At 41.6% G+C, this 21,397-nt stretch overlaps 4 protein-coding genes across 5 annotated transcripts in view; 1 reads left to right on the forward strand and 3 right to left on the reverse strand.

Annotated features, from left to right (window-relative positions):
- The window catches only part of Wdb (serine/threonine-protein phosphatase regulatory subunit widerborst), a 54,217-nt gene extending 44,164 nt beyond the window's left edge, over positions 1–10,053 (reverse strand). Inside the window, exons 1-3 of one of the 2 annotated variants that reach the window (XM_076801237.1) lie at positions 9,453–10,053; positions 8,933–9,330; positions 8,537–8,827 (exon numbers count right to left, since the gene is read on the reverse strand). In XM_076801237.1, coding sequence (XP_076657352.1) covers positions 8,537–8,827; position 8,933 — 292 coding nt within the window. In that variant the 5' untranslated portion in view covers positions 8,934–9,330; positions 9,453–10,053. The remainder of the gene's footprint in view (positions 1–8,536; positions 8,828–8,932; positions 9,331–9,452) is intronic. The other variant, XM_076801238.1, reaches the window with a different exon arrangement.
- A 395-nt stretch (positions 10,054–10,448) lies between these two features.
- Positions 10,449–12,683, forward strand: LOC143361730 (JNK1/MAPK8-associated membrane protein). Its single transcript, XM_076801330.1, has 4 exons — positions 10,449–11,641; positions 11,716–11,885; positions 11,961–12,037; positions 12,103–12,683. The coding sequence occupies exons 1-4, from the start codon at positions 11,178–11,180 to the stop codon at positions 12,316–12,318; spliced, it is 927 nt and encodes a 308-aa protein (XP_076657445.1). The 5' UTR covers positions 10,449–11,177; the 3' UTR covers positions 12,319–12,683.
- Positions 12,684–12,722: 39 nt separating this feature from the next.
- Positions 12,723–17,049, reverse strand: Cd98hc (CD98 heavy chain). The gene is made up of 9 exons (XM_076801325.1): positions 16,624–17,049; positions 15,327–15,705; positions 15,003–15,247; positions 14,802–14,927; positions 14,503–14,729; positions 14,235–14,418; positions 13,868–14,094; positions 13,042–13,191; positions 12,723–12,959 (listed from the first exon to the last, which is right to left on the reverse strand). The coding sequence occupies exons 1-9, from the start codon at positions 16,858–16,860 to the stop codon at positions 12,884–12,886; spliced, it is 1,851 nt and encodes a 616-aa protein (XP_076657440.1). The 5' UTR covers positions 16,861–17,049; the 3' UTR covers positions 12,723–12,883.
- Positions 17,050–18,831: 1,782 nt separating this feature from the next.
- Positions 18,832–20,108, reverse strand: LOC143361731 (uncharacterized). Its single transcript, XM_076801331.1, has 3 exons — positions 19,778–20,108; positions 19,289–19,479; positions 18,832–19,204 (listed from the first exon to the last, which is right to left on the reverse strand). Exons 1-3 carry the CDS (start codon positions 20,106–20,108, stop codon positions 19,202–19,204), a joined length of 525 nt encoding a protein of 174 aa, XP_076657446.1. The 3' UTR covers positions 18,832–19,201.
- Positions 20,109–21,397: the final 1,289 nt, after the last annotated feature.

The following is a 21,397-nucleotide window of genomic DNA, read 5'->3' on the forward strand; positions in this document are numbered from 1 at the left end:
AATTAATGTCTTTTCGCTATTCGTTCTCGTGCCCATTGTACACCGCGTTTACTTTATGCTTATTTCGCTGGCACTCGTTAGTTCGCTTCTGCAGACGCTGCGAATTTTTCGATTTTGCGATCCACCTTCGAAGCGTGCAAATTTTTTTAGAGATTCTGAGAATTCTTGATCCCGTCGGAGGGATTCTAGAAATTCTCAATTTTGCAGCAGAGATTCCGGGAATTTCTAGACATTCCTAGTTTCGTAGAAGTTGCACGAATTCTTAATTTTATACGAAAAATTGCGCGGACTCTGAATGTCATACGTACAAAATACTTTCTGTACTCTTGAAAAACTGATCACGCTAAAATTTTCGTCCTCTCGATTTTACTGTTCTTTCGGTACCTCTTCGTTCACGAAAATTTGCCCAAGCGAAAGGTTAATAAATCTTTGCGAAACGCTGCTGTTTACACGCCAATTAAAACAATTGAACGAAGTTCTTTCGTCCAATAAAATTCTCCGGAAAATTTCTTAGCTCGAAAAGAGAAGATCGTCGCTTTAAAAAATAAAATGCTGGCGGTCGGTACGCCTCAGCGCGAAAGTCACCGAGCGCAATTATCGATTCGATCGAATTATTAGCTGGTTACAGGCGGGAATTGTTTATTTCGTTGGAAATAGCCGGACCGGCGTGGCCGCCCTTGCGCAACATTGTGCGAATTACATAATAGCAATATTTCCGTTCGATTATTGCGCAACGAAGACGACAAACAATAAATATCAGCAGGTAGCGGAACGGGCAGGTGAAAATATTTGCTCGCGATGCGTTACGATATCGGCTCGCTAATGTATGCTCCCGCATGTCCCTGTAGTATTCCCGAAGCCCGACTCTGCTCGCTCTGCTCGCACTGCTCGCAGTTTGTTCCGCTTCTCGCGTAATAATGTTAATGCATCCGCGAGTTGCATTTTCTTTCGCCTACGCGTGTCGCGGCCTTGCGCCGCGCGACCGGAAACCGGCCTCAGGCGAGAGTTATGGCAGAATCGTCGAAGATGATGCTCCGCGCCGACAGCCGGCATCGAGAACTATCGAAATCCTGTCGATACACAAAAATACAGTCTTTCGTATGACAGAAAAAAATGTTGTTTCAAAATAATAAATATCTGGTTTATTTACTGCCGTATGAAAAAACTACTAAGGACAAAGTTACACTGCATCAAGAGCTTCATGTAACTATGGAAAGAATCATTTCTCAAGGTCACTTATTAACGAGAACTCAAGATCGTCGATGATTTTTTAAATTACACCTTATATATTTTCTTCGATATTCTTGTAGATCGCAAAAAGACGAGTCCAACGACTATAATGACCATACCGATCCGATCATTCGATCTCGAGATATTCGTGTCTGAACGAAGTCAAATATCTCACCTTTCAGACACGAATATCTCGAGATCGAATGATCGGATCGGTATGGTCATTATACTCGTCGGACTCGTCTTTTTGCGAACTACGAGAATTTCGAAGAAAATATATAAGGTTCCGTTCAAAAGAATATCGACGGCCTTGAAATTTCGTCGAAAGAACTAATTTCTGTTTCCTACAAATGTCTGATAATTGTATTACGCAATCAGAAGTCTGTAATGGTTTGTTTATTCGGGGGGTAAAAAATCCAGTTTTACGAAATTTGGAAAACTATCTTCGACACGTTTGTCGTATCTATACTCGACATATAGATTGAAGGAACTATGTTATCGACAGCATTGTATTCATATCTGTGAGTCGTGGGTTCCCAGGAGCATTTTCCCCGGTGAAGAAAGAAATCTCTTAAGCCGAGTCCACACGGGGCAGGAGGAGGCCGCGTGAGAACCCTACAGGAAACCGGAAGTGTACGAAATTAGTCTAATTTCGTGCGCGACAAGTGGAAAAACGCTCGCCGGTGGCGACTCCGCATCGCTCGAGGGCACACGCGTGCCGCATCACGAATCCGCTCGTGTTCGCTGCTTAAAATTAGGCGAATCAGCTCCGCGAAGGGCCCGATACAATCATCCTACACGTTCACTATACCGGGTTGCGTCGTTTACCCCTCGCAACCCGATCTAAGCATCGTTAGCTTTCCTCTGGTCACCAGAAAACGATTTATGCGACAACATACGTGATCCAAATGCAACATAAATTTAAATATGAAGATAACTAGCTAATCCTAACACATCACGAATAAAAAATTATATTGAACTTTTACTTGCACAATAAAATCAATCTTTGCATGCTTCTTTGTGATCAATCTTTCTGCTAAATATCATGCCACTTCTGCAATAATAATAATAATATCTCATTGCAATATCAATTGTATTGTGATTCGAGAAAATGAAATCTTAGTAAGACTGAACGACACAGAAGTGTTGCTAAGATCAATTTAATCTTTCAAATGATTTTTTTAACAAAGAAGGAATCGGTAATAAATACGTGATATTTTTCGTTGGTTCTTCTGACGCGAAAGGGTTTAGAAAATAAAGTGGGGGGGATGAGGTATTAGCAAAAGAAGGAAGTATTGTTGGCCAACAGAGGGTCGTGCGAAACGCAAGTTCCGTTCGAGCATCGCGTGGCCGAGACGTTTTCCTCGTGGCGATAAATCCGAGGCTTCTTATCTGTCCGCGGAACGATTATCGCGATTATGTGGTGTGACGACTGCGATACGACACGCACAGCACACACGGACACGGCGCACAATAAGATTGGGAACACCTATTGTGCCCTGTGTTCGGGGGGCGATATACAGTGACAAGTTTCGCCGAAACCCTGGCCAAAAATAATATCTTTATACCTACGGCAAATTATTGGAATGAAGTATGACTCTAAAATAATTAGCGGGCTTTACATACAGGAGCCACGTAGACATGTATTTAACAAGAAGTACCTTCACAGATACGTTTGGAAAAATTGATGAATAATATTGCGAATGGTCCTGAAAACCGTCGATTGTATAATTGTGAAAAAGGTCCGCCATCCGAGGACGTTCAGTCGTCAATAGAAAAATGGTGGATCTTTGGCAAGCTTCTGAAGCTTCTTGGAAAAAATTCTCCAATCGTGTCCACCCTCGGCGAAGGGACGACACACTGATACAGTTTAGTATCGTGGTTCACAGTTAAAGCGTGCCACGTTCACGTTCCGGATCGATAGTCGCCAGCCAGAAAGATTTTAATTGGTCAGCTGAACAATTACGAACGCCTCGACAGCGAGAACTACCAAGCCAAGCCAAGCCAAGCCAAGCCGAGCCAAGTTGCGGAAGCCTCAAATCTCTGATGGACGCACAATGGGCTGGAGACCCGATTTTTTTTGTGGCCAAAATTATTTCAGCGTTGTATTCGTCTGGACACCAGCTAGAATTGTGTGTAGAAAAATGTTTAAAAAATACGACACGTCGAAAGTTCAACATTAGCTAAGGTTTCCAGCTCACCGTGCGACTTCCTCTCTCGAAACAACGAAACATCCTGCAAACGATCATGAGTTTAGCTCTGAGCTTCCGTCTCGCAGCCAACGATCACAGGAAGCTCTCAACGGGGAAAGTCGTCTTTCCACCGGCCGAATCCGATTCAATTTAGACGAGTTTCGATCGAGGATGCAGCACAACTTCGGAACTTAGGCTGCTGGTTGGTGGAACGTAGGCAGATGCCGGTTGCACACCTACGTGTTTCTAAATAAGTCTTATTCGTAGGACGCACGGGAGCCGATCCTCGAAGACCGGTCAGCGTGGCGAATCGTTATCCGAATGAATCATTGCGATCTCTCGCGCAAATGGAACGGTGAAGAGAGATTCCTTCTGTACGAATCGAAAACGGCGATTCACCAAAAATATTTTTGGTCGAAAGTGCCGCTTTTCAACCGGAAATTGCGTCCAAACATTCATGAGACTGACCAAAGCTGTTCGCAGCGTTAGTCGAAGAAATCGTTGGAAGGAAAATTTTGCCGCACCAGCTGAAAATATTTTCCAAAAATATTCTAATTCGACAACCGTTGAAATTTCAGGGAAAAAATCCGAGGATCGAGAATGTGTTCTGATATTAGCTGAACCAAAAGAACAGCGGTACTACGAAAGAACTTGGAGCTGTTCGTACGACAACAATTACGAGCATTGTTGACTAAAGAGACACCCAACGCAAAAGGCACGTTATTTGATATTCGTTAAACTTTCACCGCGGGCGGTAATGAGGCCTCACTGACGAAAATGAGACCAAACGTGACGTTATTCGAACTACTTTCGGCTCTAGTAATGCATATATGTTTCATTCGCCGAACCGGCGGCTCTCGTGTTAGAATTTTAATTTAAAATTGTTCGAATAATGGCGCGTTTGGCCTGATTCTCATCGGCGAGACCTCCCTTGCCCATCGATCAAAGTTTTATAAACATAAACGTGAAGAAAAAAACAAGTTTTGAAAGCAACTAACATCAATGAAAAAAAGACACTTAAAAATTATGAAAAACTATATAACTCGTATGTAGACTAACTATTAAAGTAATGCTACTGTAAGGACAATGATCAATTGTACCAACATAGCGAACTGAATAACATTGAAAAAATTACGATGTGTCTCTGACGATGATCGTCCGTGAAAACATTGAAAAGAATTCGCGAATAATGTGATCACGTGGGTTCCGCCGCGCCATCTCGTCCCGAGGGAGCGAGCCGGAGAGAAAGGAAGGATTTAAAATTCGAATCAGTTCGAAACGGTTCGGAACGTCACTGTAAACGGTTCTGGGTAGCCGGTAGCAGTTCTAGGTACACGTCCGCGGCGGAATGTTCAGCGACTACTGCCCCGGCTGGATGCCATCTTTCTGAAAATCCTCTCAAGCACCGCAATCGCCTGTATCTACTCTCCCCCGAGTACCTAACCGGTCCGAAACACATTTCCCTGCCATGGTCTTGTGCCGCAGACTCTATGCAGCGCATAAATCCCGCATGAGACCTCGGCTTACCTACGTGAGCGACCCTGCTACGCTACTCGGTGGCATTACGACCCACCACGTAGCACAAAACTTGTGCCTGCGACACGTATAATTCTGAATTAATAAAACGACAAACGAACACACAGCAATGCCCGTCCGAGAATTTGCCGACCGCTGATCGAAACCGTTTTTCGAAACTGTTCAAAACGGTTACGTAAAAGTCTCCCTTGAAACGATTCTAAAGTACCTTTAACCCAAAAATTTCCAAGTATTATTTGTTTCCGTTACGTGTTTTCTACTTTGGCTTCCATGTCGGTTTTATAACCTCTTGTTTATTCTCTGCATTTCAGTTTATTTTGGGCACTCGTCAATGGAGCCAGACATCATAAATGATTACTAAATCTTTTATGCATACATAGTTTATGGACGTTCTATTTATTCGTTTCTTGTATCTTGACTGTCTCTCGATTACGAGATTTCTTGTGTACGTTCGCACGAGATTTCTTGTGTACGTTCGCACGAGACTATAAATAAATTCACAAAACTTGTTATATTTATTAGAATTATTGTGGCAACGAAATCGCGTTTACGCGAACCATAGAAGCAAGCTGTGAAGCTTCTCGACATTTCAGCGCGGGCAATTTAAACGTCTTTTGAACGTCCCTCCCTCGAATAATCGGCGATTGTTCTTGGGAATGAGTTCGACTGGTTCATTCGATTTTCTACACCGAACACTGGTTACTAAACATTCTGTAATAAGCTATCATCTGTCGTTGACGTATTTGTTAAACGAAAACATCGATTTAATCTCGTTTTGTAGTGAAACAAACAAAAATGATGCTCCCGCGTATCGGGAACCATATTCTCCCATGTTTACAGAAGCGTTGCCGATAAAGAAATCAATGAGTGAACAAATTAGCGTGATATTTACCCGGCTGGCGAAACTCGTGGATAGGTGAAGCGCGTGCACCGACACTCTCGATGAAAACACGTGCGTAGAGGTTATGTACGCAACGCCGTACGAGAAAGAGACGTCCGAGAGACTAAACGTAGAATCGAGGAGACAGGAAACAAGTGCGAGGGGAGAAGGAGAGAGAGAGAGAGAGAGAGAGAGAGAGAGAGAGAGAGAGAGAGAGAGAGTCGGGGGAGAGACAGTAAGCGAGCGAACGATCGAAAGAGAGAAGGAGAGAGAGAGAGAGAGAGAGAGACTAAGGACTACTGCTGTTTTATTGGCAGAGGTGAACGACACTGCCTACTGCAAGGTGGATGCCTGTATATTTCGCATAACCGCTGCTCGTTGGAACGCACCGCAAGTTTATGGGTCACTGTATACTGTTTTCAAGTATACCCTCTCGCGCGAAAATAGTGCGGCTTCCCTACGGGTTGCCTCCTAGATGACGAAGCTAACCGAGGTTACGCTGTTGAATTAACCCTCGCTCAGCCAATGCCGGGTCACTTTTGATCATGTGTGTTTATACACAGACGACCGACTCGGCACAGTATTGCATACCGCCGAACTCCGCAACAATCTTCTCTCCCCTAACCCCCATCCCACACCATTTTCTTCATGGTTACGATGATTAGAACGCACTCTTTCCTTCGACAATATCTTTTTAGAAAAAACCAACTGATATTCGTGATATGTCTGCACTTACATTGTTAAGATTTTTCTCGTGAATCTGACTCAATGTTATACACGGAAAGGTTCCCTCAGCAGACTACGCTTTCTACCGAAAAAATAAAAGTAAACATTGGAGTAATGAATAATCTCGTACGGGTCAAAATTATTGATGTTCTTCAAAGTATAGTAAAATGTGCAATAGATGAGTTAGATAAGGTAATTAGGAATAGGAGAAACGGGGAGAAAGAAGGAGCGAATGGAAACGGATGTATGTGTATGTGTTGGATGCTTAGGTTAAGTTAAATCAACATATTGTGAAGTCAAGTCCGATTTCTAGCCACGAGGCTGAATAGATAAGGATTATTATTATTACTAATGTTCTTCGATCTAATTTTCGGGTAACGTTTCTATCGGTGCGGTTTCGAATAGTTTTTACGTATCTAATTGCAGCTATAGCATTCGCAGAGGACAGTGTAATCTTTCCGTTTCGAAATCGCGGTCCCGACAGCATGTGCAGCCGAGTCGTTTTTGTAGATCAACAGTCTATGCCGTACGTGACGTCCAACTGTAAAAGCTAATAAGCTTGTACAGGTTATGTAAGAGCGGTCCGAAGGACGAGCAGCAGGGGAACGGCCTAATCAACAAGAGCAGAATCAGAATTCGCAGCTAATCTGATTTTGTAGCTAACCGAACGGTGTCCCGTCATCGTGCAGGGTTTACAGAATTGACAAACAGAATCCCCGAGGCGAACGATAAAAATACGTGACGTAAGGTGACTCGCACATGGCGCGACGGAAATTTGCAAGCGACGAAATGTAGATTTTCTGTCTTAGCGAATTATGCGATGTTGCCGTACACCGAACGACAATGTTTCCCGAATGCAAATTTTTAGGGATATGAAATACTTGCAAGCGATTCCGCGTAAAATTGGATTTTTCTTGCTCGAACGGTATTGAAAATCGTCAGAAACCGTTCGAAAATTTCTATCGGAGGAAAATCGGTCGAGTAACGCGAACTGACCTCTGCTTTGCTACTCCTCATCGATTTTCAGAACGTACGTCAATACGAACGTACACCGAACGATGTTCACAAAGCGGAAAGTTACAGCTTAAAACGCTGAATGAATCGAGCTTTCTACTCGTAATATCTTTGCTATTACATCGCCCAAACAGAAATACGAAACAAACTTTCGGTTTCAGTATGGACGGGTACACCTTTGCCCCGAAAATTTTGAGGTTAGCTTCGTCGATTTCGGGCATACGCGTACACCGAGCAATCTAATGTATCAGCTACAACAATATCAAATCGATATTATCTACGCGTATCGCTCGATATTACGTAATGAAGATTACTATTAAAACTTCAGGAACACGACACACTCTTCAAACTTGTCTTGAAGCAGATCCTACCGAACAACTTGAATCAGAAATTATACAACCATTTCTGTGGTTGCTGGAGTAAATAGTCTTGTCATTATCCGATTGCACAATTGTCTAATGATGCAATTACTCGAAACAGTTTCAACTGCATTGAAAAAAATCAGAATGGAATGAATCTTAAGAAATGTACGCGTTGGAATCAATAACATCATTGGATGGTGACATTGTTTACCATCGGGATGTAATTCTGCTCTATCTATATATTGTAATTACTTAATATTAGAACTGCAGATGCGTTGCCAATTGTCATAGAGGTTCAAGGATAGATGACACCTTAGTAAAATGCTATCTATCTTTAACCATAGTAATCTGTACGATAAAATAAGAGTAATACTATGAAAACAGAGTCTACATTCCCATGTAGTTCATGCAACGCGGATACAGCAATAGAGATGCGATGAATTCGCTTGTCTACAGAAGTTTAACTATCAATGAGACATCAAATAGACATCGTAGAGACATTAAGGACATTGCTGTATCTGCGTTAACTATTACTGTTCCATGGTATCGTGGAGACGATCCACAGGCGAAACGATAACGTGTTGACGTTGACTAACCTTTGAGCAGCGGTAGCTGCTGTAGTTCAACATCCTGGGAGTTACGGTAGCGTGACGATCCCTGGGACTTCTTGGACTTCTTCTTGTGACATTTCATGTTGAAGGGATCTATCATATCCACGAGGTTGACCGCCATGTTGGCGTTGGCAGAGGCACCGTGAGAGCCGGATGGAGGTTGAACGCTGGATATACGTTCGAGCCTCTGCTGGCCTTTACCGGCGCTGGACGCGACTAAAGAGGATTGCATCCACTCCGAGGAAGCCGCATTCCGCGTAGAAGAGGATGAACTCACTACAGTCACAATGAGGAGAAATCGGTACTGCACGAGGTATTTTTTGTTTTCGTGAACCGAAGGGTTAGGTGTAGTGTGTGGTATCCCTGGACACGGTAACCTACTGTTCAGACGTTCCTGGGCCGGAGAGGGGTGAGACTTAATGGTCGTGCGTGCATAGCACGAGGAGGATATTTATCCGTGTGTAACAACGGGAACAACGTGTCGTGTTAGTCGTGTCGAGAGGGGTTCGGTGACTTGCTCAATCGACGAGATCCATCGAGTGTCACGACGAGTCCGAGAACGAAAATATTCGTACGGGTAATCGGCCGGCACACGTCGTTGTGTATCGGGCCAGCGAGCAAAGGGGCGCGATCGCTTGTTAGGCGTTGTCACACGCGAACGCACGCCCCGTCGTCGTACGTCGAATGCTCCCACCTACACCGTGTAGAGCACAGAGAAGCGGTGTACACCGTCACCGTGTCTCTCCTTGCTGGTTCGTACGGTGGATTATACGCGTCACCTGAAATCGAGACCGGTGATGATACGTCGTACCCGCCTCGGTCCCTCGGACTTTTTTTTACGGTATATTCGATTCACGGTCGGCGTAGAGTAGAAAACGGCTTGTGTGTAGAGCAGGCTTACCGTGTCGTGCCTGCTGCCTGCGTTTACTGGTTGTTCGCTCGCTTGCTTGCTTGTCTGCCTTCTTGCCTGCCTGCGTGTCGGGTTCAGAGGAGCCGCGCGAGAGAAGAAGCACCGTTACGAAATAGCTCGGTAGACCCGTCTAGGAGGCGGTCCTCTCGCCGCGCAAAATCTATCTTCCCACAGGATTATCTTTTTCTTGTAGCGCACGCGGTAGCCGCACTCCGTACGCGCAGCCGAACGCACACACTCACTTAAACGCCGTGATGGGGGACGACACAGAGGCTCGAACAGCACTCGGCCGCCATCAGCTGCTCGGACCGACGAGCTTCTTTCATTTTTGCCGGAACCGACCGACAGACTGTTACGCGTCAACTCGCCGCCGTATCCCCGAGAGCATCGTACGGTTTTTTATCGCGTGCGCACCCACGGCCCACTACAATTTCAGTATCCACCGCACCGAGGATTTCAATGGAAAAAGGAAAAAAACCAGGTCCCTCGCACCGTCGCCCTCTTCACTTATTGAAAACCCGTCAAGAGGTGCCTTGTGTGCCTGAAAATAGTAATGTGCGCTCGGCAATCCTCGGCCGGAGATTGCCGATCGAACACGAGCCCGCACGAACCGTCCAGGGCGCGCCACTTTACCAATCTTTACCCCGGCCGCCATCTTGCGTCGTCGCTTTTTTCACTAGAACCCGTCGACCCGTCTCGATACTATCGAAATCCTATCGATCTTTCGTAATTTCGAGACCCGTACCAGCGAACGAGTATACTAGAAACGTGATTATCGATAAGGTTATCGAAATGTTGCAAATTTAAATCTGCAAGTAATTGCAGCAATACATACTAAACCCTTGCACTATAATTTATTCTGCAATTTTCCTTCGCTTTGCTAATGCGGAATTTTCATTATAAATTAAACTGTTATTATTATTTTTCAATTTGTTCAGTCTTTCTACAGTTTGAAATTATGAGTAGCTATTTTTGTCACAAATGCATCAAATTTGCAGTCTAATTACTATTATTATGGCTTTTCGCGGTGACAGTCAATGAATCTGCTTCCATAAGTCCAACATATAAGTTTCGAATAACTAGATTCCAGATGTTTATGCATTCTCCAGTCTTGAAAACTGGATAAAACAAATTTTTAAAGTCAATGTCGAACGAACATATTTTTTATCCTGAATACTTTCAACACACACTTAAGTAATATAAAAATTGCGTGAAATGTGATTGCATAAAAGCAAAAGTAATAATTCACCAACAACAATGTATCTTCAATTGTAATTACAATTTCGTGCAACACACGTTTCCTTCTCTTTCAATTTTGTTACTGTTATATTAGTTTACATCGTGATTAGCAACAAATAATAATTAACGCAACACTAGATATTTCACCGATCTACGATTTATCTATTATTCGTGCATCCAATCGTAAGATGACGTTGCACACTTCATTACAATTTATAAACCGTTTATTAACACATTCTGCGAAACTTTGAAAATTAAACGTTCCCGTAAACTGTAATCTGTCCGACAAAATATAGAAGAATTTATAATGTAAACGTTTACGAGATCATGTCAAGCTACTCTGTTTATTATTCTTCAAGTCTAACCTCAAACTATTTCTATTGACATTTGAAATAATGCGCGTATCCAGTAGCAGAAGTTGAGAGACAAGTGTAATAGTCAAGATATTTATAAACATTTCCCTGTTTACAAGTCTCCATGTGTTCAGTACCAAAAGCGAGTGTTTTGAATGCATGCCCTGGATTGTATTGTGGAAGAGAACTATTGCCCGATGGAAACTGGACAGATTGCGGTGCGTGCCCTAAAGGATTCAGGGTAAATGCATCTTCGATCTGTGTCCCATGCAACGATGAGCCTATATTCTACGATTGGCTCTACCTTGGGTTCATGGCGCTATTGCCTTTAGTGTTACATTGGCTCTGCATCGATACTACATCTTTGCGGCACAATATACCCAAGGAAGTGATCGTGTTGCATCTGTCTGCGTTATTCGAGGTTGTTGCTGCTTCTATCATTACAGTGCAACTGTCTGAACCCATGGGTACCTTCAAGATCACGTCTTGTAGAACAACCAAACTTTCAGACTGGTACACATTGTTCCACAATCCTACTCGGAACTATGAAGACTCTCTACATTGTACACAAGAAGCTGTTTATCCCTTGTCAGTACACAAAGGATTGTCAAATTATGCAATACTTTCTCTTCGTACAGATTTACAAACGATTTCATTTTTAGGTACTCTATGGTCTTCATCTGTTACGCCTTAGGAATAGTTATCATGTTGTTGATAAGGCCGTTAATAGCTATGAGACTTTTACCAGTCAATGGGAAATTTTCTATTTATGCTGCCCTGTACTTCTATCCAGTTCTAGCGTTATTGCATGCAATTGGTGGTGGCCTAATATGTGAGTTGAATATATGCATATATATACATTATGGGAAAAAATGGAATTTTCTGTATGTTCATCATTTCTTTACAGATTACTCATTTCCGTACATAACAATAACGTTGTCAGTATTATCTAATGCGGCGCACTTTGCATTTAAACTAAATCAGGTAAGGCCTCTTTTAAGTTCATTTAATCTAAAATTAGTAAGTATCATATTTCTTGTGTTTTCCAGACAATGAGGTCGTTGTTGTTGAGCTCCATAACAAATATGAAGAACGTGATAGTTATACTAGGTCACTGGCTGTTACACGCGTATGGTATTGTCGCCGTTGCAACACAATGTGGCATCAGCGTACATCCGGCGATGCTCGCGTTAGTTCCTTTACCCGCGCTGTTTTATATTCTCACAGTTAGGCTTACGAATCCGCAAAGACTAAGACGAAATTAACGAAATACAAATACTTTTCTTAGAAAAAGAATATTTCCTCTGCCCCCTACTATGATATACAGTCCACTTCGGTTTTGTCTCGAATTGTTTGCAAATTTGTAACACTAAACTTAAGGAGGAACTCGGTTTGCCAGCTTCGATACATCGATTGTTTGTACATACATATCATTAAATATTTTTCAATTAAACAAATCAACACTTACCCCTTGAACACGATATAAAATATAATTAAAGATTTAACAGAAAGATCTTTAACAATGCCCTTATTTTTAGCGTCATGAACCGGGCTTCCCTCGTAAGTTAGATCAAGTTGTATTGATTAATATAAGCTAATAAAAAATCGTATTTTTCTTAATGACTGATAATTGATAAGGTGTTTTCTTTTTTTTTTTTTTGGAAATGTATACTATTATATGGGATATATTATGGAATAATTCTTGTTACATTCAGATTTAATTACACACTTGCAATTGGCGAAATGAATACATAATTGCAGTCATACGAGAATAATAAGCAAACGATTATGCTTGATAAATACAGTGTGGTTCATTGGATCACAATGAACTTAATTTTTTGGCACGAACGTTAAAACAACGGTGCTCTTCCCGGATATAGGAACCTTGTTAGAGGACAACTTTGTTCTGAAATAAAAGAAAATTGTTTTATAAAATAAAACTGTCTCCGATTCTCTTGAAAATTAATGAAGGCTGCAAGGCAATTTACCTTATTGTATCACTGTCCTGCACATAATTAGGACTGTGTGCTACAACACTAACTTCACTCGAAACCTGCGGCAACATGGACACGTCCACAACAGTTGGTTCTTCCGCTGATTGGTATGCTACCAAATAGCCAGGGTTGCCGCTCTTCAACCTAAGTGTTTGATTACGATTATAATATTTATTTCAGCACTTCGGAAATGAATAACGAAGAAAGCTGATTCGTGCGACTACATAAATTAATATCCTGGATCAATCGAAACCAAGATTATTATTTAGTTATTTCTACAGAACATAAATTACATGCGATATGTTAGTAAATTAGGACTCACCAGCTCCTGTGGAGTATAGAAGATTGCGTGAAACAAGGTAAATTAATGGTTAGTATATTACACAATATATCCTGTTAGTTTTAATTTTAATTATACCAATATACCTATACCCAGATTTACAATATACCTATCCCCCGATTTTTGTTTCTTATTTGTATTTTTTACTTTCATTGTACGTTGAAATAAATGAATTTATCAAGTAACTGACTAAATTAGATCTTCCGTGTAAATCGGGGGATAGAATAGTGTTAGTAAATTGTATACTATGTTCATGTGGGATGTGTGTTAAGAGGTGCAGGTATTAAACGATAATTTAAACGATTCATAGGAATTGAAGTCTAAATTGATACTGAGTTCAATTAATCAATTCCACCCTTCAAAAGCATTCAATGCTACCCACGGGGATTTAATTTGTGTTACGTGTTGTTATTAAGTTACAAAGGAAATGTAGTGTACGAGTTACAAATCATTGAATGTCGAGGAGATATGTTATATTACCTTGTGTACACGAGCACAGTTTTGTTAACAATCCGCAGCGTCGTGTCACCGTTAAGGAATGTTGCGCTCTCGCGAGCTTTGGATAAAATTGCAAATGCATCCTTCGCAGATAGAGTATCGTTTAACGTGAGGATTGGAGTGCCAGGTAAAAGTAAAGTCATCAGCGTTAAACTGTCGGCTATGTCTGCAGGCATCCTCTGCCTCAAAGTGCTTTTTTTACCGTTGAGCTGAAACGCACGCACACAATATTACAGATTGAATGCCTCGATTAGTAGAATCCGTGGCAAAAAGTATTCTACTTTAATGTTTAAATGTGGTTCATTTTATTTGCCAGATTGTGTATTTTCGATAAATTATTGGAACTTACATCCCAAGCAGGCCACGAAGTGAAATTCAGCCACTGCGAGATGCCTTTACGCAAGGTCGTGGCATTTATGCTACTGTTAGCTGTTATAAGGAACTGAGAGTTTTGCGGAATATCGATCAGTCTTTTCTTCTCGTTGTAAACTTGTAGGATATCGGTGCCGATGTCGTCTTGAAGGGCGAACAATCTGCAAATGATAATAGTTTATAAGTTACCAGAGAACGTACGGGCACGTGCAACAAGTGATCGTTATTGAAACACTCTCACTGACCCCTTATTGTCCGTTTCATTGTAAACTCGTTCTTGCCACTTCGAAAGGATTGCAGCGTTCTCCGGACGATCTCTAGTATGTGCGTGTATTAAGGAGTCATAGGTATCTGCTTCACTGGGAATGGTGCTCCTAAATTCGTCGTGAAGTTCTGGTTGTACAGTCAAGTACTGAGTGTTGGCCAATCGGAAACCACTGATTCCTAACTTCAACCAGTGACTCAACACATTCTACAATTAAAAAATATACATTATTTTCTGTTATGCGACATACACATTAAATAAAGGAAAGAATGTACATACAGCAAATTCAGTAACTACAGTTGGATTGTTGTAATTCAATTCGGGTTGGCTGTTGTTAAACTGATGCAGATAATACTGTCCTCTTTGCTCATTCCATTCCCATGCAGATCCTCCGAATACACTCAGCTAAAAATCGAACATATTCTCAAAAAATTGCACACAACTTTTTATTACAAATTGTAATACAAAAAGATAACTAACCCAGTTGTTGGGTGGATTACGTCTACCATCAGAAGCAGTCTTTGCATCTGCCCAAATATAGTAGGATATGAATGGATCTTCCTTTGCAACAGAGCTCTTAAACCATGGATGTTCAGTTGATGTGTGCGTAGGATCTAATTCCAAAATGATATACTGATTCTTTTCTTTAGCAGCCTTTGTGAGAGCCTCCAGGTCACTGGCGGTTCCCAAGTCTGGATTAATGTCCATCAAATCTTCTGATCCAGCTGTAATTTGAAACACGCAATGCATTAATCTTTTCCAGTTACATAAACATAAAGATAGATGCGTCGCAAGGGGACATACTTGTTGCGCTTCCCTTAACCACCGATGCAAGAGAAATTGCATCAATATTTTGAGCTTTCAAGGTATCCAACAGAGTTTCCACTCCTTTCAAATTATGCGAGCTAGTCTCAGCAGGATCTATCTGGACAATAGGACTCTTCTCCCACCATTCTTTTGGCTTGGGCGCTGAACATTTTGGAGCCATTACCACAATGGCTATTGCGCCGAACAACATCGCAGCCCACAGTAGCCAGAACGTAATGAACAAAAACCATCTCATCCGCACCCAGAATGGATCGTTGGCGAATTTCATCAACTCTTCTTTGCCCATTCCGGACAGGACTTGCTTGACCGTGTCGATATCGATCTTGGTGTCTCCATTTTCATTAACGAATTTCACCTGTGCGCAAAAACAACACATTACAATGAGAAAATGAGAGGCACAAAGCATTAGGTTGTCCCAAAAGTTTCTTTGCTATATGCACAACATACACGCGTTTAATATCAATGAATAACGCAACATATATATATATCATCTTTTTCGTATTATTTTCGAATAATAAATTGTTAATATTTTTAACTAGGATATACATTTACAATGCATCAAAGGTTTTTCCCGGAGTTAAAGGTCTCTGTTCCGCGTTCCCCGAAAGATGATGCAACAGCGGGAAACTGTTGCCTGCAAACATCATATTTACTCTGTTCCATAATCTCAACATGCTTATAAAAAGTATAACAAAAGTAACAAAAGAATTAGAAAGCAATTCGAGACGGTATCGATCGCACGTTGTCGACCAACACCACCTATGGTATCGGTGGAACGAGAGCAAAGTGCTCTCGAAACAAAAGAAATTCTGCCAAGAAGCCGCGGGAAGAAGCGAATTAAAAATAATCCCGATCCCGCACGAAATGATCCATATTCGGTCACGTACACAGGTTGTTCAACTCGTCTTGCTATATTCGTGCGATTTGATATCTCCATCTGGCCACGTTGTCGTAGAAAAGGTACAGTTTTTTTTTAAAAGTGCATTACGATAACTGAGATGATAATCGAGTATGTGCCGTATGGTTCAGAAAATTTCTGAAAATTATTTCGAATCGATAGTTCATGGGCGCACAGTGGAACCAGGAAATAATCGGACGTGCCTATTATCCCGGTTATATCTTATTTTATGGAAAAATTGTTGCGGGTTAGAGTTACACTAGTTCAACGGGCGTGTCGCAGTAATGCTGGAGAATTATTCTTTGAATATTATCTTTCATGAAATATCAGTTCCACCGTGCGTCGGCCATGAATCGCGTGTTCGATTTGTCTTACCGCTTCGGTCGTGTCTTTTGCCGTGGACACCTTGTTCTCCTCCTTGAGCATCTTCTCGTGGGCCCCATCGTTGATCTCGTTCTCGTTATTCGGCTTGCCCATGGTGGTCTCGTTGTTCTCTTTCGGCGGCTCGCGCTGGTCCTCGTCCGGAAGCGCCTTGTACGTGGCAACAACTGCCGTTTCTTTCGCGACGCCGTTCGACTCGGCGCTATCTAAATCCAACCTCCCACTCTCCATTGCTAAGCTTTCCCAAGGACGTATTCAAAAGCGGCGCACGTTCCACGCGACCACGGGGTGGTTAGGAGAAAATCCTTTCTCTTTCGTGGCGATGAAGATTTTTCACGATTTCTTCCGGGTGAAGTCTGACGATGAAGACCCCGACTCTCTGATGGAACCCCTTGTACCACCGTTCCCCGGCGTTCCAGCAACAAGAATGACCAAGCGAACGCGTTTTAACCCTCCGAGATAGCTGGTTGGCTCCCTCGGCCCCCTTTTGTGTTCTGGACCTATGTGTTTACTTTTACCAATACATGCACACGGAACGAGATCGCTATCAGGGCCGTCCCTTGTCCCTAAAAGCCTCCGTGGCTCCCAGGGCCCAGATAAAATTACAGATTCTTATGATCACAGATGATTTCTACAGATTTTTCAATGTTAACACTAGGTTTACGGGGCACTAAAAGTGACTATTTTACATTACTTTAGAAAAATAAGGAGAATGCGCTGCCCAAATTTTTAGCCATTTCTTTTTAATAATATATACCCAAAGAAATAAATTTGTTGAATCTTTAGAATTTTAATAGTCGTAAATTAAAAGTGTCAAAACCCGTAATTTTGACGGGTCCCGTAAACATAGTGTTAAAACTTCATCTACCGGGAGCCTGTTGATAGAATTTTTTACAATTGTGCAATACTAAACGGAAGCTTAGAGGAATTGATAGACGAAAAGAGAATCGATGAGGCAACAACTTGTTCCTATTGTACTGATTGTATTTCTGTAAATCATTAACATTGCAACTACAACTTTAGAGCGTGTTTTTATAATTATCAAAATTGTGTAGGTTATCGTGGAAAATTATTTTTGAGAGTTTGTTCGTGCACGAATATATCGGTTTAATAGAGATGTCCAGTTAGTGCAGCTGTTGCAGTTTCCGGAATAGAGGGAACGCTAACGTATTGAAATAAAAAATGTTGATAGATCAACTATCAAGATAGTTTCGGACAGGGTTCCGCAGTGCAACGGTTCAGAACTGACGTTGCTCTGATTTCGGTTGAATCGATTCAAACGACGAATGGGTCGGATGCACCGAGCAGCGAGAAATATTTCTTCAACTATCGAGCGCGTCTACATTCACAATCTACTTGTTTCTCTTTAATTTACATTTGTTTATTATTTAAAGATCTGTATTTGAAATTTAAAATATCCTTGTTCTAAACAAACAAATATTTGGAGAACAGAAGAATGAGAATTAAACATTCGAATTTCGAGAACAGAATGACATTATCGTTTCTTGATTGTTGCATTTTGTTTATCGCAAAATTACGAATGTTTCTTGTTTTATTTTTCCTTTAAATAGTAAAAAGCGAATTTCTTCTTCTTCGAGACGAATGTAATAGTCATTCAAGAAAAAAGTGTCGTCGAGTACACGTCAGTTCATGACGAGTATATTCGTCATCAAAAATTTGTCACCCGTTCGAGACGAATGTGCTTGTTGTTCAATGCAAAATTTCAAATTTTTTCTTGACGAATATACTCGTCGTTTACAGCGGAAAACATCGATCTATTCACGACGAGTATACTCGACACAGACGTGGTAATTGTTAGCAATGTCCGACACAACGCCTAATCTTGACGGAAAAGAAGGGCGTGACTTCATTGAAGTGTAACGTACAAAGTAAATTCGATATACGAACCTTAAATCGCGAAATAATCGATCTCGGGAAATACCGATCGTATCTACCACAGAGATTGCTATCTCAAGTATATTGGCCCGAGCTACACTATATTCAATAATCAATTTAGGCGCAAGTGCCACGTTAAGCTGTTCTTTGTTTCACACATTTTTTATACTAAGCAGTTTATTCACGGGGACACGCCCGATGTCAGAAACTGCAAGTTTGACAATGCAGATTTCGCGAGTCGCGCGAATATTTGAAATCGACTCGCTGGCCAATGATCATTGATGTACAAAATTAATTTTTCTTTGTTTTCCATTTATTTTTCTACAAGACAAATTACAATACATTCGGTCCCGCAAACTATACTACTTCATAATAACATAATTTCTATATAATATTTTTACATAATTTCTATGTATATTAGGCTGTTTACAAAAATAATGTGTTACATTATAATATCTTTATATTGTCTTAATTTACTCCGTCTAGCTTCATGTATTTGCGTTGCATACTCGCGGACACAAGCATGAAACCCGAAGCCTTATCTCCTACTGTGCTGATAGCACACTAACATACATTATCGTTCGTCGACACTTTCGAAGTGTAGATCGGTTTGATAAGATTCTCAAGGCGGTATATAATCGTGAAGTAAACCATGCAGATTCGATGTCAGAAACACTTACTGTAACAACGTGATCGACTTAAATGCATTTCGTGTTTGATACAGTTTACGGTGGTTCGGCTCTCATTTCTCAGCTCTACTTACTGTGCTTGTCGTGTTCGAAAGAAATATTCCTTCTGGCCTAGTGCACTTCAGGGGCAAGAGACAACAGTAAGATAGCACCGATGCGACGAGCACTATTATCAGCATGGCCCATAAAAACCAGAACACGAACAGTCGAACGTTCATCCACGCGGGATCGACAGTGAGGAATCGAAAATCGTCGTTCATCGATTCTGAAATGAAAACTGGTCAGTTCAGAAAGAAAGGAAGGTTAAACGTGTACAGACTTTTGCGACAGACTGTAGATGCGAGATTGATCGAGTAATCGATCATCTTTCTACGATCGATTTTTCTCCGCTATCTATTGGCCCGTTCTAGAACCATAAACAAATACACGCTGCGCATGGACCATGCGCAGACGGTCGGCCAGCGAGCAGCGATTTGTCGGATTCGAATTCAAGAATTTGACAGTTTATTGACAGTTCGAGCGTTAGAATTCGCGGCGAGTAACAATGGTGACCGTGCACGAACCTGCGTCCCAGTGTTTTTGTTTTGGCCCGTTGATTCGGATGGCGTCGAAGCTGTGTTTCCCGTAGAAAAGGTGAGTGGTCTCTTTCGGTTCCATGGCTTTCGCATGCTCTTCACAGTGATTCGCTATTGGATCGCCGACTAGCGGTTTTCTGGAATCGTTCTTCTTTCCGTCGGCCGTTCCCGTTTGCTCCCCGATACCGCGATCGGCGACTGTGTACTCGTTGTTATGTTTACGAAAGCCGAGCCTTCGGGTCTGTGACCATCGGCAATCGGTCTCGCAGGATAGAACAATGAAAAGGCGAACGCGTACGCAACCGATAAACACAAGCATCGAATAGATACCGTTTTAGCGGCGAAATTGCGTTCGCCACCCTTGTATTGTTCTTTTTCCGTCGGTCTTATCGCGTCCGCAGATATACGTTGGACCCGATTCGGTTGGTATTTGCGTACTCGTTCAGCTCGCCGTCGACTCAATTAGAACACTCTCGGGCTCGTAGTAGATTATTTTAACCCTCGTCTTCAACCGATAGTGCTCCGGCGATCTTGACCTATGGTTGAACACTCTCGGTCTTTCCTGTGTTCTCACTGAACGCGTGCTGTCTTCGGCTGCTGTTGATCCAAACGGTTTCAAACGTGTTATCTGGCGGAGATTGTTTTACGAGTTTCAAAGATTTATGGGTTACTGTTAGGGATTTATTGGCGTTTCAAGTGTGAACTAACGAGTTACATTCAGCAACGTAATCTAAGGGTTTTGATCTTTGTGTCCAGTATACTCGCTCTGACAACAGGACAATTTTTTGGGTAAGAACGAGTATATTCGTCGTGACAAGTGGCAATTCTTTTCTTCAATAACGAGCATATTCGGTGTGAAAAGTTGACAACTTTTTATTCGAAGACGAGTATACTCGTCGTCAACCGATAACAAGTTTTTGCTCAGTGACGAGTATATTCGTCATAAAATGTTGACAATGATGTGCTTAATAACGACTGTACTCGGACATTTTTTATTTGGTGACGAGTATATACGTCAAGTTGGCAGTCATTGGATCATCGACGAATATACTCGTCATGGATGAATAGCAATTGTTTTGTCTACTGACGAGTATATACGTCGTGAAAAGTTGGCAGTCATTGGATCATTGACGAACATATTCGTCATGGATAAATGGCAGTTCTTCTGTCCACTGACGAGTATATACGTCGTGAAAAGTTGGCAGTCATTGGATCATTGACGAATATATTCGTCATGGATAAGTGGCAGTTCTTCTGTCCACTGACGAGTATATACGTCGTGAAAAGTTGACAAAAATAATTCAGCACACTGGTGTGCACTTTCGAAATTAAATAAAACACTTAAAGGGTTAGTAATTGGACTGTGTATTCGGTAAAAAAATAAAAACTTATAATAATCTAACTTATAAGACATACACAGTAGAAGTATATGAAGAATTGAAAAGTACTTACATTGTCATTTTCGACTTATTAAAGTCATTGAGAGGTGGAATGCAGTTTTGTTTAAGTCCTGTTTCTTGCAGTTAACACAGACATTTTTTATTTTCGTTACAACACCGTTGCTAATAATTTTTACAGAAGATTGCCATTTAATCTGAGTTCATTTAT

Source organism: Halictus rubicundus, chromosome 15, assembly GCF_050948215.1.
Source record: "Halictus rubicundus isolate RS-2024b chromosome 15, iyHalRubi1_principal, whole genome shotgun sequence".
Lineage (NCBI taxonomy): Eukaryota > Metazoa > Arthropoda > Insecta > Hymenoptera > Halictidae > Halictus > Halictus rubicundus.